This window comes from Rhineura floridana, chromosome 14 (assembly GCF_030035675.1).
Source record: "Rhineura floridana isolate rRhiFlo1 chromosome 14, rRhiFlo1.hap2, whole genome shotgun sequence".
Classification (NCBI taxonomy): domain Eukaryota; kingdom Metazoa; phylum Chordata; class Lepidosauria; order Squamata; family Rhineuridae; genus Rhineura; species Rhineura floridana.
In genome coordinates, this window is record NC_084493.1 from 16,620,042 (window position 1) to 16,637,701 (window position 17,660).

At 40.5% G+C, this 17,660-nt stretch overlaps 1 protein-coding gene across 2 annotated transcripts in view; it reads right to left on the reverse strand.

The window, feature by feature from the left end:
- Positions 1–3,024: 3,024 nt before the first annotated feature.
- Positions 3,025–17,660, reverse strand: part of ABHD2 (abhydrolase domain containing 2, acylglycerol lipase) — a 45,125-nt gene continuing 30,489 nt past the window's right edge. The window contains exons 6-12 of one of the 2 annotated variants that reach the window (XR_009759062.1): positions 16,913–17,096; positions 13,793–13,885; positions 12,373–12,483; positions 10,652–10,721; positions 9,375–9,459; positions 9,004–9,135; positions 8,804–8,891 (exon numbers count right to left, since the gene is read on the reverse strand). Coding sequence is in view for 1 of the 2 variants with exons in the window: in XM_061596010.1 (XP_061451994.1) it covers positions 8,698–8,891; positions 9,375–9,459; positions 10,652–10,721; positions 12,373–12,483; positions 13,793–13,885; positions 16,913–17,096 (737 nt within the window). In the remaining variant the exon portion in view is untranslated. Of the gene's footprint in view, positions 8,892–9,003; positions 9,136–9,374; positions 9,460–10,651; positions 10,722–12,372; positions 12,484–13,792; positions 13,886–16,912; positions 17,097–17,660 lie in introns of both variants that reach the window. The other variant, XM_061596010.1, reaches the window with a different exon arrangement.

Here is a 17,660-nt window from a genome sequence, read left to right on the forward strand (position 1 = left end):
ACAGGAAAGGAGACAGGGCTTCAACAGATGTGTTGGATGTTTTGAATGTAGCTTTAGTGAAAGACCCAGAAATAGCTATCTGGAAATAGTATTGCAGCACTTTGACAATTGTTCAGTTGCACATAGTCAATGGTATGAATTTGGCTCTCAGGTTATGTGGGCAGAGTGAACACGCTTTGGAGGTTTGTAGACACATTGAAATGGCTGTGTGGATTGTTTCACCACCTGAAAAAGCTCTAGGGCTTGCATCCAAAGGAATGCTAAGTCACTTGTTCCATTAGTGGAAGGATTCCTGCTTGTGCAAGAGAACTTTCTTGTCAGGTGCTCTCTAAATCTGTTCTGGGTTTTCCCCCAATCTGCCAGAGCAAATTTGGAGAGGGCATAGGGCACACATGGGGGAGAAGTTCCATTGCACAAATGTAAATCCTTGTGCTAATGGAACAGGGGCAGTGGATACTGCCCCGTGTTTTTGGGGGGTCCTAAGTAAGAGATCCATAATGACATCATTCCTCCCCTGGTGAGTTTGCTTTAGGGAGCAGGAATCCAAGACCTGGGGGCTTTCCACCCTCTCTTATCTGGCTCTTGGCCCTCTCCCCACCTACGCCTCTCACTATCCCTATTTTGCACCCTCCTCAAGTGTTTTTGCTGGGTTCCAATGTGTTCTTGAACTCTGGTAATGCCTTGTCTGGACAGAGAAAATGGCCTGCCTTCAAGTCGATTCCGACTTATGGCGACCCTACGAATAGGGTTTTCATGGTAAGCGGTATTCAGAGGTTTACCATTGCCTTCCTCTGAGGCTGAGAGGCAGTGACTGGGCCAAGGTCACCCAGTGAGCTTCATGGCTGTGTGGGAATTCAAACCCTGGTCTCCCAGGTCATAGTCCAACACCTTAACCATACCACACTGGCTCTCTCTGGCTATAGAACACAGGAGTATATAGCCCACTATATAAAGAGAAAAGTTACATTAATTGTTTTGCTCACTTTTGCCTCTGATCCCAACCATCACTGGTACGTGGCCCTTGGAAGATTGCCCTGAAGAGAATGTGGCTCAAGCTGAAAAGATTCTCCATCCATTTTACTTCTTCACTTCCAGAATCTTTGTCCATCTTTTATGCTGGTTTCCTAAGCCCCAAGACCACCAGCCACGAGGGTAAATTATTATGCCCTCCAATGCCATGAGCCCTAATGCAATCACTTAACCTGACTAGCACAAGTACCTGGAAAGGTTCACTGTGACCTCACTCAAACCCTCACTGTTTACTGCAAAAAAGCCCATTTGCATTTCCCAAACAGTAAAATCCAAACCAGGATGTGTAGTGATACAATCAGTTGACCATTTTATTCATGCAACCCAAGTCTGAGGCATACTCCCTTTTTGCTTGTTACAACAAGTGCCATCATCACTTGGGGAGCAGACAAACTACCCAAGAAGCGGATTCTCTTCTCCGTTGTACTCCTTGTTCCATGAAGTTACATCTACAGCAGTATCCACCTCTCTCCAATTCTTCTTCTTACCAGCTGAATACTAGGCCTGTTTGATTTTGTAAAGCAAACCAGCAGGGGTCCCTCTGAAATGGAAAAAGCTTGAAGCCCACAAGAGGTACATTCATTAGACTGCTGGCTCTCATACAACCTAAACAGGATGTCTGCTCTGAAGCTGCAGAGGGTGGGGCCTTTTTGAATGGAGAGAGGGATGGAAGCTGGTTTAGCCATCCTCATCAGTAGCACAAGCTCACCCTACCCAGAGGCATTAAAGAACTTAGGCAGAGTAGAGAATGTGGATAGATTCAAGTCTTCCTCTGCCACCTTTCATGCTGAATTTCCTCATGTTAAGTCAGGTTTAGGGTGAGACTACCATATCCCCCAGTTTGGCCAAAAACAAAATATAACCACAAGCAGATGACTATCCACCATCCTTAAAACCAGAACATAGAATCAGGATCTCTCCCTTGATCACAGAAAATTGCATGCCATGGGAAGGACCTCCAGTTGAATCATTTCCTTTTTTCCCTAATAGCAGGGAACTTAAATAAAGCCAAGCAACAGCAGTGCAACGTGATTCTGTGGGTCATATGTAATATAGTGCCTAGCATGGTGAGTTGGTTATGTATTATATTGTTGACTAGAAGCCAGCAGCCAGATATTTGGCCAGTTATTTCAAATTTCAGCCTTATACATCTCTACAACACTGGCACTCTCTTCCCAGGTCTCTTTCCCTTCTTTCTTTCTCTCAAATAACTAGGTTAACATTAAATAGGCTGGATATAAGCATGTTAGTAGTACAGTTTATTCAGTTTAAAGACTAGCTGTAGGGCTAGCAATGCCTCTACCAGATACATTGCGAGTTAAAAGGCTTTTCTATGTAAATGAAGAATCAATTTTTCAGATATGTATATTTACATTCTACCCTACCAGATACAGGCATTTCATTTTGCTCAAATGGAAACAAAATACTCTAGTCTGTCCAGTTCACAGGTTCCTATATTTCCATACTAAACTGCACAAATGTTATGGGAGCTGGTCATAAGAAAGAGCTTTTATGGGAATGTTTTACCACTATATGTAAAAAAATGAAAAGCTTGCAAAATGTATAGTGTGACTTAGGTTGCATACAAACCAAATATTTAAAGCTCATGGCTTCCCTCTAAGAATACTGGGAACTATAGTTTATCCTTCACAGAGATACAATTCCCAGCACCCTTAAACTACAGTTCCCAGGATTCTCTGGCAGAAGTCATGCACTTTAAAATGTATGGTGTGTATGCAGCCAGATAGGTGCAAGGTTATAAGAAAGAAACAGTGTAAATACCACCCTGCTTTGTTGTAAAGTAACATGGTTCAGTGGTTAGATGTTCACAGTTGTTTAGGAGATATATGAAGTATCAATGGGAAACTTGTCAGCATTCTTTCCTGCTGATTTAAAATCATGTTTTAAATCATTCCACCCTGAACAGTTGGCCGTATGTACTATCATTTCCATTTTGTACCTCCTATGCCAGTTGAAACCAATGACAGACATAACTTCTTCAGAACTCAATAAGTTCTTTATTTTTTAAGCAAAGAAATTCCACTGAATCAAATATAACAAAATTACTCTGTTCCGCATGACCTCTGTTTATCACACACAGAACAAAAAACTTAAGAAAAAAAAATCAAGGGCACACTTTTATAACTTGAAACATTGGCAGATTTAGAAAAATTGCATTGCTAGTTGCAAATCTTCATCCCAACAGCAACCAGTTCCAAAGAGACAAGAAAGGAACCAGCAGCTGTGAAAGTCACTTATACACATGAAGTCTTTTCAGGGCAGCATTTTTGTTTCCAAAAGGATTAGGAATGTGGAAGTGATGGTTTCCAAAATGTCTATCCGGAAGCAAAAAATGCCAAAAAAAAAAAAAGAGGTTCAAGAGACATTTTTTAAAAAACCTAAAAACAAACAAACACTCAACTCACTCCAATAAGGCAGCTGCAGTGACAGAAACCAAAGAGCGCACAGGTACAGGTCTAGCTTCCTGAGGTGTTTTGATAACCCTCTCTATGTTCGGAAGAAAAAATGGGGGAGTTTCTCTTTTAAAGTTGTGCTTTATTAAATAAGGTGAAAGACTGCCATAACAAATCTATGGATTTACTATCAAATGCAGACAGTTCAAAATAGCTGTGATGGAACTGCTTAGAAGGACAGATTCACATGGATTCTAACACACTACATTGATGAATCTCAAAGGCAGATTAAGTTTTTGAGGTTCCCAGTTCAAAAAAGTCACTCAAATTAAGTGTTGATACTTCGATAGGCTGTGCTTTTATTAGTAACTGATATGAAATTGAATCTACTTCAATTTATGACAAGGCTGTTGGGTAAAAGCAGAGATTCTGCTGCATATAGCAAAATACTAATCTTGTGATTTCCAATGGACTATGTGAATAAGAGAAGCTCTATCTCAGGAATTTTGGAACAATGGGTTATTCTACTAGGGCTGGAACCAGCAAAAATGCTGGGAGGTTGGCAGCCCCATGAACTGAGGAACTTTCCTGCACAGAGGAAACAGGGATGGTCGCCTCTGATTGCAAAAGAAAGAAAAAGGAAAGGGATGGGAATATCAGTTCTCCGTTCCAGCTTAATAAATGCTGCCCTTTCATGGTTGTGCCCTTTAATGTAACCAGCAAAAAGAATAGAACACCAGATGCTTCAATGAGATACAGTACAGTTTGATAAAAAAAGATTTTCTCCTTCCACCTCCCAGTTCTACCCAGATGATTTCATCTCATTTTGTCATGCAACCACAACAAAGACTGTTCGAGGCAAAAGCAGACTTAAAAAGAAAACAATTCCAGATAGGAACATGTATAGACAACGAAAAATGGTATTAGAAAAGTACAAAGGCCAAAGAACTCCAGCAGCATTGCAAGGTACCACTTTTTCAATGGAGTCCTTCCTTTTTAAGGTTAGCAAATAACCATTGTTTCTAATATCAGCACACCAACAGCAGGGCTACCTTTTGCCCTTGTTAAGATTATTTGCAATGTGTACCTGGTATGCCACTAAGACCACTGCATAACACACAGTAAAGGAGGATTGCTTAAAAATAGATATATGGGATGGGGCAGATGGTGTGGCTTGAGTGCTTACAACCTTCTTGTCATGAAGATTCAGTGATATAAAGATGGACCCCTTCCTAGTCCCTTGTAGAGATATTTTCCTATGATAAAATCCCTGATAGGGAACTGGAAGTTCTGTTCTGGCAGCAAACCCTAAGGAAGGCCAACAATAATGGAATTCACCTCATTAAGACAATACAATTGGAAGAAAATACTAACCTTAGGCTGCACACACATATAGCCGAACGTAGGGACATGCCCTTTTAGAATTTACCAAACACTTTCAGCATGAATATGGGTTAAAAAAGTTGTAAACATGATCTGCTATGTAAGTCATATAAGCCTTTACAAAAAGACCAATCAAAGCCAGTTTTAAAAAAGGTACCCAAGCTTGTCCTTTTGTGAATCAATGAGTATTTGGGATACCAGCATGTCACCCACAACCAGGCCACTTTAGGGCAGACGTCAACAAGTTGTGAAGATATTAATGCTGAAATAGACATACAGTTGACAGAATGCTGCAGATGTTATCAGGGAAGAGTTGCTTTATGCTTCAGTCATCTGATGATATCCCCTTTAAAAAAAGTCACTGAATGAGGCAGCTCTTATCACATAACAGCAATCTGAATGCAACAGCTCATCAAGGGGACAGGAGGCAATTTTCACCATGCTTTCCCTCAAACTGAAAGATTTGAAATGGTGTGATTAAAAAAAGAAACCATATCTGTGTGGTGAGCTGCTACACACAGTTTCCACACAGCAGCCATAAACATGCAAAGCATTACTAAGAAGGATTTTGACCATACAAAGTAAGCAAAATCCCACCTGTGTAGTCTTCTACAGAGAAAGGCCAGATTTACTGCAAAACTGTGAGATGGAAGAAATATTAATATATGTAGCTTCCTTGCTGATTTGTTTCCAAGTACCACCTTTCAAGGGGACTGAAGTCAAGCCTACTTGTAACTAGGAAGATGAATAATAAATTTCCGGATTTCACTGGAAAATACTAAGTGAAGTTTATAATCATGTAGATTTTTTTTACAAAATTTTTAAATGTGTACAGCTATTTCCTGTTAAGTTCTCTTCAACTCATTCTTTCTCCATCAGCTGTTTTTTGGGGTGGGGGAAGCATTCAGTGTACCCTCCACAGACCCTCAAGCAGATTGAGAAGCCTCCTTGTTTCTAGTCTCATTGTCAGGGTAGGAGAAAAAAAACAGGTTTGTTTGTGACATGAGAATTCATATACCTCTATCTGGCCATGTTATTGAGAATTCAGAGTAACAGCTCCATATTTGGGGCATGGGGGGAAAAGATCCCTTCTTACATTTCAGGGCAATAAGATTATTGTTAAGTGTTTGATTGTTTTTAGACAAGAGTGGTACATGTTCTCCATTTAAAATAATGTTAACCACGGAAGTGTTCTTCTTTGAAAAAGCTGCGTTACGTAGGTGCATGGCCATGTGATCCCTGAGTACTGAAGCTTACGAATGCCTAAATTTGAACACTGGAGTGCCATCAAAAGCAGGCATCCTCTTCTTGGTTGGGTGCAAAACCAATTCTGCAACTGCAGGGCCCTTTAAAAAAATGGCATCCTCATATCCACTTTCAGCAAGGAAAGCTCAAAAAAGCCCTTCCTGTGCAAGAAACCCACAGTCTCCCATTTAAATGCAACAACAACAACAAATATTATTTGGGGAGAAGTCTATTTTACTGTCTAAGAAGTGGCTGGTGAGAATGATTACTCTCAGTGACAGGTCTACAGGAATTACTATGCTTTTATGTTGCTACGCAAGCTGTGTTTGGCAGCTAAGGAGGAAGCCTAATACTTTGGAGATTGATGTGAACCAATAGCAGTCTCTCTTACAGCTCACTTTCTAAATTTTTAAGTCCAGTGGGGTGAAATAAGTCACGTTCATTATGTTGTGTAGCAACCAAAAATGATTTCAACATCTATTTCCACTCAAACAGAAATGAGATTCTAGTTAGTAACCTGCACTACTTAATTTCGGCCGTCCACAATGTTTTAGGGTCCTTATGTCAGATTTTGGCAGTTTATGGATGTAGCAGGAAACGTCAAAAGGTAACATACAAACAGGCTGAGAAAATGTAAAGCCCGCTATTGGGGAACAACGAAAGAAAGCCGTAACATAAGCACTGTGGCCAAATTGTGCATTGTTAGGTTTGGCCATTTCCTCACATCCGACGAAGGAGCAGAACCCGACTTCTCTCACTAGACAAACTATATTTGGTTACACAGCTTGCCAAACAGGCCAAGGCTGCTGAACTAAGGCTGAAGGAGTTTTTTTTTATTCCTGACATGAGAAATGCACCTTTGCTACAGTAGTTAATTATTGCTCAATAAAAAATATTAAACCCCCACAAACTCGAGCATATACCTTTCTGAATTTCAAAGCTGCTCCAGCAGATGTTCTACACAGCATCCAAATTCAGAAAGGATTCCTACCCATGTGAAAAAGCAAAATCATACTGTAATTAAAGTGCCTAGAAATAAAAAAAAAAAACCAAGAAAGCTGAAACAATAAAGTGCTAACTATTATGGGAATTGTGATGAACAAGAATGGCTGTAAAAAACAGAGGTGAAGACAGCCACAAGGGGGCAATAGGGGGCAACAATTCTGAAAGGAAGTGAAAGTAAAGCAATCTGACCATGATGTTCCACTGTGTTAGTAAAGAAATCTAAAATCAGATTTTTTAAAAAACTTAGTTGATTGATGGCTTAAGATTTTTCTTCCACTGTGAAAACTCTCTGGCTCAGTGAAGAAATACATCTCTATTGTGTGGAAGTAAAGAGACTTCTTCGCTGTAGCTCAACCTAATGCAATATTCACTCATTTTCTTTTACTGTCCATGCGCTGAAAGACAATGCAGAACACAGGACCCTAAATTGTCCTATGTAACTCAGTAACTATAGAGGCATTTGATACAGAATTTTTTTTTTTAGCATTTCAGTGTTGTAGACACCCAATCCCCAACTCCTCTGAGGCAAGGCATACTGGCTGAAAACAGCCAGTTCAATGCTTTAAAAGTCGGGGATTCATTTTTTATGTAGTATGCATGAGAGATGGGCAAGGCGGGGAAAAAAAAGCAGCATGGATGGATATATTTCTCACACACCAAGTTCCTAAGAGCATACATACAGATTTGCTATGAAGTACTCTAAAGAAAAAACATAAATGGACCACCCATAAGCTGATTATCAAGTGGCTTCCATTCAGATACTGTATTAAAAGGCCTAGGTTGAGAGCACACAAAAAGTCCTGTGTCAAAATAAAAATTCCTTACATTAAAAAGGCAAGTATGAGAAGGCTACTTTGTTTAGTCTCAAGTAGCAACACAACAGAGAATCCACTGGACTGGTAAATCCAGAAGCTGTCTTTGAGCAAAGTCTCAACAAAAAGCAAAACATGACTGAATACACTCAGCCATCACTCCAAAATTCTGGAGCAACTGAAGTGCTGATTATACATCAAATACTTTCAAAGCAATCTAAATCCTAGAAGTGCATTAATCAGAAAGGGCAAGACCCCCCACCTTTTCAAAGGGATGCAATTCTGAACACTCGAAACTCCACATCTTTCCCCTTGCTTTGTGAACAGCCATTTTGATGACTTGTGGGGTGAACTGCTGATTTTTTTCTATAGACTGATATAGAACCACAAAGGGACTAACTCCTAACTCACATCACTGGCTGCTAGACAAGTTTTGCAAAAACCAGAAGAGGGTTTTTTTGTTTTCATTTTCATCAGGGAAAGCATGAACAGATGGTCAAGAGCATTGGAACTTCCTGCTAATTTCAAAAATATTCTTTTCTTGCACTTGTTTCAGATCCTTAAGGCCAATACAGTGCATCAGTTCATTCAATGCATAAGTGCACTGCAAACTATCAGACATCCTCCCTACTTGCTCAGAACAGGTCATTAGCCCCTCTGGTTGTAACTCTACTTTGGCATAAAACACTGCAGTTAATGCCCAAGTTCAAGATGTTCAGAAGGTAGGCCTGGAAAAGCAGGATAAGAAATTAAGAGTTCCAGAAGATGAGGATTAAAGGTGAAACAAAGTGAGAAGTCTTTTGGACCATTTATTCTTGGCCAGATGATTGTTCTGTATCGGAGCACTGGGATTTATTCTTCTCCCACTGACAGATGGCGTTGGTGTATTGGACCACAAGCTTATCCATCCAGGTGAGGGGCTCAGGAAAGAGTACTGCACCCTCAAAAAAGCCCAGGTGACCTCCATGCAATGGCAAAACAAACATGACATTCTCCCGCTTTTCTGCAAGCATGAGAAAAACAAAGTTTAGAATTCAACAACTTCTGCACCTCACCAGTACTTTGCCCAATGTCTAAATAAGATCTCAGGTTTAAGGTAAAAAGCATAGAGGCACCTGTGCTCCAGTCAGCCATGATATTCCAATTACAAGTCAAGATGGAAGCTACATGAAATCAAGACTATGGTGGGTATCTTCCACTGATCCTTTTGGAAATCAAGGTAGTCCCTTCCCTTTCTTCTTCTGTTCCTTCAGTGTTAAATGATAGATTGTGAGCTCATTGGGAAAGGGGCCTATCCTTTTGTACTCTGCACAGCACATGCACATTGATAGTACTATATAAAAACTATTACACACGTTTCTACGGATTACAGGTCTGCCTGAAAACCCCCCACTACCCTGCCCCCAGGAACACCCATGATTATCTTTAGGTTATTACAATGTACCACTGCCTTGCAGAAGCCTCTTTACTGAAGCTTTCAGCTCACCAGAGAGGGCTCTTGGGATTGATAAGAGACTATCGTGCACCAGAGGGTCATCAGCAGCATTAACCAGCAAGAGGGGAACAAAGATCTGCAGACAGAAAATAAAATGTACATTTATTTTTATTATCAAGAGGAACAAGTTCAAACAATCTACTTGTAATCAACTTCTGAGGTCACAGTTCAGAGTGCCATATGTTGTAGTGGCCCTGAACCTGCAGAAACACTACTGTCCAGATAATACACATTTAACACTGATGGAGAAAGCTTGTCAGTGCTGCACTGAAGATACCTAGGAGAGCCATAATGCTGAGCATCTCGTTAAAAGGCATTCCAGTTATAAGATTAACAACTGTATTATACCCATGCTTCCCCACACATTAGTTAATGTTAAACATTCAGTTTATCAGTGCTAGACATAGGGCCATCTCATATACCACAAGATGATTTCTGCATGCAATAGGTAGCCTTTCCAGGTGTACAAGAAGCAAAGCTTGGCTAATCACAAATTTAGTTCTACTCTTAATTTGGATAGAAGATAATAATGGCATTGCCCTAAACTGTTACAAGGAAGGCCTTTAAAAGAGATTATTACAGCATTCAATCCAAGCCAGCTGCTGGTCAGAGTCAGTATGATTTTTTTTGTCACAGAAAACTTTTATTCCTACAAACATTAGTCAGCTGTGTCTCTTCTGCAGTACCAAGTTTGCAGCAGAAACCAGTTGGCAGTCTTCTTGCTACAAGTGGAAAAGGTTTTTAAGTAGTACAAAATTCAAGGGTGTAACCATTGCAAAATTAGCTAAGGTGACTTGAACCTTATTTTCTAGTGACAGCTGCCTGCTGCTATCTGAGTTTAGGAGAAACAGAAATAGGATTGGGGGGAGCACTCATGGTGGTCTACATAGCCTATCCCATACAAGTTATGCAGAAATTTGGTTTACAGAGTAACTGTAAAGGAAAAGATTCTGTAAGAAATGCTGAACTGCAAATACCTGACCAGAAGAGAAACATGGCTTTAGTCTCTTTGAAGCTAATATACTGTTTGGTTCTAAGTAAGAATATACTTTGCAAAGCATCTACAATTCTTGCTAGTTTCTGTTGATCCTGCATAAAGCCTTCTAATTGCTTTTAAGGACACATGCTATAAACCTAGCTAGAAGAGCAGTGGGCTCCTCTCCATCCCAACACAAATCTCACATACTCACATGGGTGGTGCATGTCAGAGTACCAGTACATGGTTTTCCATTCAAAAAGAGAGAAAGTCACAACATAAAACAACTTACTCTGTGCAAGTAATGCAGGCAGCTCTCCTGTTCATAGTATTCCTTTAAGGTGCTGTAGCCATGGAATTTCCTAAGACACAGAACAGGAAAGGAAGTTTAAGAATGTAGAGATTCTCATATTATTGAACTGCATGCCATTTTCTTCTAATTCCTACACCCAGGATTAGAATAGCTCCCCAAATAAAACACTTGGAATGATTACTTCTATGCATGTTAAAGCCTGAAGTCTGCTTAGGCTTTCAAAAGAACTGTTTAGTGAAGCTTCCAGAGAATATAGAGCTATTTATACATTCCTCTTGTTCCCAGACTGTCCTAAGGAAGGAAGCATCAAAAGGTGGTGGCTACTTAGTAAATTATTAGCTAGGGAATAAAAGACAAGCCAAGCAAGTAGTAAAATGGATGCATGAAAAGGGGCATACATACACCCTAGCCGTATCAAATGCAACTGGAACGTTCTGTCTGATTAAATAGTAGAACCAAACGTTAAGAAAGGTAAACTAATTATATGACTTTAGATGCAACACATTTCCACTGAGTTGCTGATAGAGATGTGAAGGCCTGGAAAATACAGGGCTTCCCCCTCCCCATTTTTCTTGGCCTTCCCATCTCTAGTCATTGAATATACTCTACTGCAAGGCTATGAAGAGTGAGGCTAAAATGGATCATCCAAAAGCCTAGAACTGTCAGTTCCTGTGTTCTTCTAAGAACAAGAGTCAATCACCTACCCAAATGGTGGAGGCTATCATAATGTTGATATTCATGGTCTCCCACCCATCTCAAACATTATTTTTAGTGGTCATAAAACAGGCCATCTGCCAATTATTTGCCTACAATATGTTCCAGTACTCCTTAGATGAAGTAACAGAAGCAAGCAAAAATAAGCAAGGAAACACTCCTAGGAGGTCTAGCAACTCCTATTTTGCCTATTTGAGAACACAAGTTTTATAGAGTTAGAGTACTATGCAGCAAAAAGGGGGGGGGAGGTCCTCTGAGGACAGGGTTGATTTTTTGCCATACTGCTACAGAAAGTAGGATGAGACTATTCTTAATTGAGAAAGTTTTAGCTAATTTCTGCTGAAAAATATTTCATTTTTACATTGGAAACTCTACCCTTGGAACTCCATCACAGAAGTTCAGCTATATATCACAATCTGTAGAAAGTGGTAAACATGGACAATAGGGAATCATAACTTTTTGCTAAGGCTATTGACACATCAGCATATGAAGAATGTGATGCAGATACAGATGTTAAATACGCATTCCATTCAACCATGTTTTCTTTTCCATCTACACCCTAACTGAAAGTAATTAAACAACCTAGCATTTGAGGGTGTGGGCTCTTCTAACAAAGTGACACTCTTGGCACTACTATGATGAGCCTTGAAATTTGCTGAATGAATTTGATGACAAGGGTGGTGTGTGTGTGTGTGTTTACACACAGTAAAGATTCTAGCAAATGCTTAACAATGGTTTCACAGAAACTTAGTAGAACCTGAAATGCATAGCCTGACCACCCTAATTTCAGTCGCTCAACAACACTGCTATTTATTGCATAGTAATTTTAAAAAGTCTGTCAAGAGGCAAGCCAAATCTGTAAACAAAAAGATCAAGGAAGAATTGGAGTTATACGTCCAGTGATTTTAACAGCAGAAAGGTCTACATGACAATACACTATATTTACAGGGGAGAGAGTTATCAGAAGTGTTTCCTGACATACATACCTCATGATATTGTCATCAATCTGCATGAGGGATGTTGCTGTGTGAAGTCTGCTCAGGTCTGTTTCTGCTAAACACTGGGGTTTTTTAGGGCTCTCAGCAAACAAGGTGTGTCTGAAATACACAGAATGAAAGGAGTGGTTATGAAACACAGTGTTGTAATCGTTACAGGTTTACTGTTGATCTGAAGGTTGCTTCAGAAATTTATCTATGTCAACACAGATCTTAAGATCCATGTCCATCTCACTTCCAACATGCCAATTTCAAACACAATTCCAAATTTGTCCTGTGTGAGAATACAAAAAGCAGTTGTGCAGATACAAAGACGTACAGTTGAGCCAGAAATGTGCTTAACAGCCAGTGTGGTGTAGCAATTAGAAACTTGGCCTTTGACCAGGGAGACCCAAGTTCAAACCCTGCTCAGCCATGGAGCCTGCTGGCTTATCTTGGGCCAGACATCTCAGCCTAACCTTTCTCACAGGGTTAAAATGGGGGAGGGGGAAGAGAGGGAAACCATGTATGCCATCCTGGATTCCCTGAAAGAAGGAATCTCTGCCCACCCCAGTGTTGTTTAATTTCTTCTTTTTGCTGCTGCCAAAATAATCAGGGCCTGAAATTGCTTGGGGGCTGTATTAGCCCCCAGGCCAGAGGTTAGCAACCCCTGCATTAGGCGCTGCAGAGGATTACATGAGAAAACAATGGCCCTGACAGCAGAGGATGTACATAGGCCAGAACAAAACAAGAGAGTGTGAGCTATAGACTGTGGAACACGCACAATTATGTTCTCCACAAAGCACTGTAGAGCAAAGTGCATGTGAGAAGAAGTTTAGTTTGGGGGTCTGCCCTACAACACAAAAGACCAATAATGGAGACAATATATTTTGGTAGATTAACAAGCTGCTTTCAAACCTGCCAAATGCTGGTTATGCTTAAATTGAGAGCTCTTTTAACAGGGAGATTAAAATAGTAAATTAAGTTGTCAAAATATTTAAGTTATCTGGGATGAATTAAGCTGATTCTATATCCTATACACGACAGAGTCTCTTAAAGCTGTAATGTTTTTTCCCCATGGTGGTTTAGACGGGAAGCAATACAGCAACTACAGTTACAAGGTTTGACTGTTGCTAACTTGGAAGGGTTTGAACAACCAACTCTTGTAATTTCATACCATTTTCCAAACCCCAGCCAAAGTATCACAGACCTTCTCAAGTAACATACTTCTGAATGCAAGGTTACTACTACACACGGTTCTTTAGTAGCTACTGATCCAGAGGAAAATGAATAGATTTTGCTGGTACCCTATTCAACTTAGTAGTACTAGATTTGATCAATAGAGCTTGAAACCTTGTACGAAGTTTATGGCACTGTGCGTGATGAGCTAACACCAAAGCCCACATGGAATGCACAGGGCACACTTCTGTACCTGTGAGACAAGATGATTTTTTTCATGTTGTCTGCCATGAGGAAATTGTAAAATCTCCGACACTGATCCCACTGCATGAAAGTCTCCTGTGCCCTAAAGATATGGGAGGAGAAAAAAAAGCAATTAAAAGCAGGCAAAGCAAGCCTCCAGGGTCACGGTGACAAAAGAGTACTCTGCAAATAGACAGCGGCATTTTCACATAACTGGTATTATTCATTTCAAGAGGCCACTCATAAACTACAAAAAAAAGGAACGAGCTCTTTCTGATAGCAATGCCCAAGAGGGAGGTGTTATTAAAATGATCAGCCAGCAGAGGGAACAAAATAATCAGAAAGTGAAACACAAGGCAGCCAATAGCTTGCAAAACAGAACTCACCAGGAAGAGATGTGTTCAGTCCTAGGTTGTCTCAACAGGTAATCCAACAAGCATTACAAAAATTGGCAGAGCATAAACAGATGAACTTAAAATTGTATTTGAAGCTACTTGCAAATTTGACAAGGTTTACTAGGTAAGGAAACACACAGGCAGAGCATCCAGTACTTCTAAGATTGTGCAAAAAGTTGCCAATATCCACCACCCTGTTATAACTTGACCTTCCAGTCCCTGAAGGTCTGGGTGATACAAACACAAAAGATAACAGACTTGTGAAGCCATTTAAAAAAGGAAGCATCAGATCTGTCTTGCAGTTAAGTACAGTACCCTCCCATTTTTCTCAGATTCAAATAAAATTTGACGTGAGTATTTTAGACATGGGGAGGAGAGAAGACATGGTATGTTAAGCTTATGTTGTTCCAATGTCTAATCATCTTGTATTTAAAGATTTAATCCTGCCACAAGACTTCTGCAGCTGCACAGTGTTGAGCATAAAAGGTGCCTTTGTTGTTCAGTAAGAAGCCAGAGCTGAACTGACAAGTGTTCTATTAATATAGAGGTTGCCATTTCCTTAGTCTAACAGTACCACTCCACACTTTCTCTGGCAAGAAAGGCCTCCTGTGTAGTATTTACATTCAGATGTAAAATCCCTTACAGCACTGTTCAAATTCCTTTAGTTAAGGTGCAATTACAGCTAGAGTACTGCAGTTAATGGATTTCGATTGCATTTATTTCCAAACAGGCATAACTTTATGAACCAAATTTTATAATAGGGAAGACTTTCAACACTAAATACATTTGTGCAAGTGGGTGATAAAATGTAGTGGTTCTTGGGTGTTGCTTTCTTAAAAGTATAAAAAAATGCCTCTCCTTGGGTTTTGAGCTCAGAATAAATCAGAGCTCATCAAGGTTAAGTTAAAAGATTTTTAACCTGCCTTTTAGGGTCCGCTGCCCTGGGTGCACAGGACTGCAAATAGCACAGTAGCTAAATACTCTACCAGGGCTAGAAGCCTGTATTAAGATTACTGTAAGTGTACCAAATATCTGCAGAATCACCAAGACATTCCCTCCCACAATTGCTACCCATTGATTGAAGACTGGCGAGAACCCAATCAGCAAAGCCAAACACTTTCAATGTTCCAATATAATCTAGCTTTATAATATGATGCTACACATGGAAGCTTCTACCCATCATGTTTGGAGCCACAGTTCAACACTGGAAATACAGAAAGCAGAGCGAACGAGAGAGGCCTTGTGATTGTGAACAGAGGACAGAGGAACAGCAGGAGGAGAAGGTGTGCCTAATCCTTTTCCCACAGGGATTTTTTCTCCTAATTAAAACTGCCCTGCCCAGTAATCTATCCCTATTCCACACAAAAGTTCTTGATTTCTATGATTCTATGATTTGTGTTTAAGCAAGGAGGGGGGAAAGGGAACTGGGAAAGGTCAGGATTTTTTGCAGAAACGGTGCCAGCAAGGTTAAGCACACTCTGGTTTCCCACTTTTCCTCTGCTAAAAATTGCAGCCTCCCAATACTACTTTTCATTTATACATACGCTCTCTACCCTGTCGCTGCTTGGAATGTGTCATACTAGTATGCATGATTTTAAGTTTGGCGCAGCTCTCAACCCAAAATACACAGCACAATTGTGAACACAAGTGATCATGGCAACAACAAGGACACGGCATAATTAGTAATCAAGTTAATTGGCAAAGCTTCAAAAGAGACTGCCAATCTTGCATAAAAGACCATAGATCAATAGGTGGAGTACAAGGCACGTGGAAATGGCTTGCATCTTTTACTCTCAAGTAAAAGTCAACAGCAATTGAATACAATGCTGAAGTTGATTACTGGTTGCCAGTTCCTTTTTTGTGTGAAAATCCAACACACAGTTCAATCACAAAACTTAAAACAACTAAAGTTTATATGCCACAACGATTTTTCATGAGTGAGCGGCAAGAACAAATAAGTAACTCAGGGTGTGCACCCCATAATAAAGTTTGGGTCACCCCAATTCATGCATCCACATCTCCAGGAGAATCTCCTCTGTAAGATGACATTGAACTGTATCTAGCCCAACACTTGGTTATGTGGGAGTATTGTTTGTAGGGGCCCAAATCCCCCACTTCCTTATTATTTTCTAAGGATTTTGGCTATTATCGATGTGGGTTACCAGCCTCTGACAATATCTCATGCCAAAAGAAAACACTGGGATTGATGCAAGACAATGCCATCTCATAGAGACCTCTGGATGTGTGACAGAGTATGATTTCCGGCAGCCAAACTCTTATTTTTGGCTGTACAGCCCCAGTTCTTCATTCATTTATACTTATTTTGAGAATTATGGGCATGGGGAGGCCATATTGACAGTGTGCTGCTCCCAAGGAAATCTTTGGGAAAGATGCAATTCAATGTTACTTTACGGAGGACACTCTCCTGAAGGTTTGGCTGTATGGTTTGGGGTCGCCTAAAGCTTATTGTGGGGGTACACCTCTCAAGTTCCTTATCTGTTACTGTCATATTGGTATCACACATTGAGGCATGTTGATGATCTTGAAGGGGACAGTCTCCAAGTCACGCAGATATATGATATGGGGTAGATGGAGGATTCCAAAGCTTATTTTGCGATTCAGGGACTGAGTTGCGTTTTGAGGTTTCGTGCAAGTAAGGAACTGGGAATGACTTCAGCAATATCAGCTAGACTAATCTTCTGCTCTACAAGACCAAAGCTCAATAACAAGCTTACCTCAGTGCACTGTACCCTTGACACACACTGACACAGCACAATACACACTCTTGATTAGACTGGTTCTCCCCCAGATATTTGCACACTATGTTTCCACCCAGGCTGAAGCCCACAACAACCAGCTGGGACTGGGGATAGGTTTTCTTGATGTGGCTCACCATGGCTCCAAATTCCCAGGTGCAACCTGTGGGACAGTGAAAAGATCAAGCATGACACATCACAGATTAATCAAAAGTCCCAGTCTCCCCTTTGGGCTCACATTCACAATTAAAGAGACAAGCATTTCTTACAATATCATTCATATCTGGAGAACAATGGGTGCTCTTTGCACAGATACAGTGATATTCCAGAAGACTACGTAGAGGAAGAACACATCTACAATGTCCAGATAGCATTAACAGCAAAATCCACACAAGCTAATCTGAAGAGCATTTTACTGCCATATGAACAGAGTCTCCAGCTGCTGGCTACAGAGGCCTAGTCTTTAAAATACTGGATCAAAGCAAGTCTTTCAACGTGCTTCACTCTCTGTCCAGCAGCCATCTAGCCCCTGCCAAAAGCTACAACTAAAAATACTTCACATGCTGTCATTCCTTCCAACTCTGGACCAGGAGAGAAATCTATGAAGCACCCACCCCCTTTAAAAAAAAAAAAAGTAATACCAAGTGCTTGCACACATCACAGATCTCCAGCAGCCACAGAACTCATCCCATCCCCTAACAAATGAAGTCTAATTTGTGCATCTGAG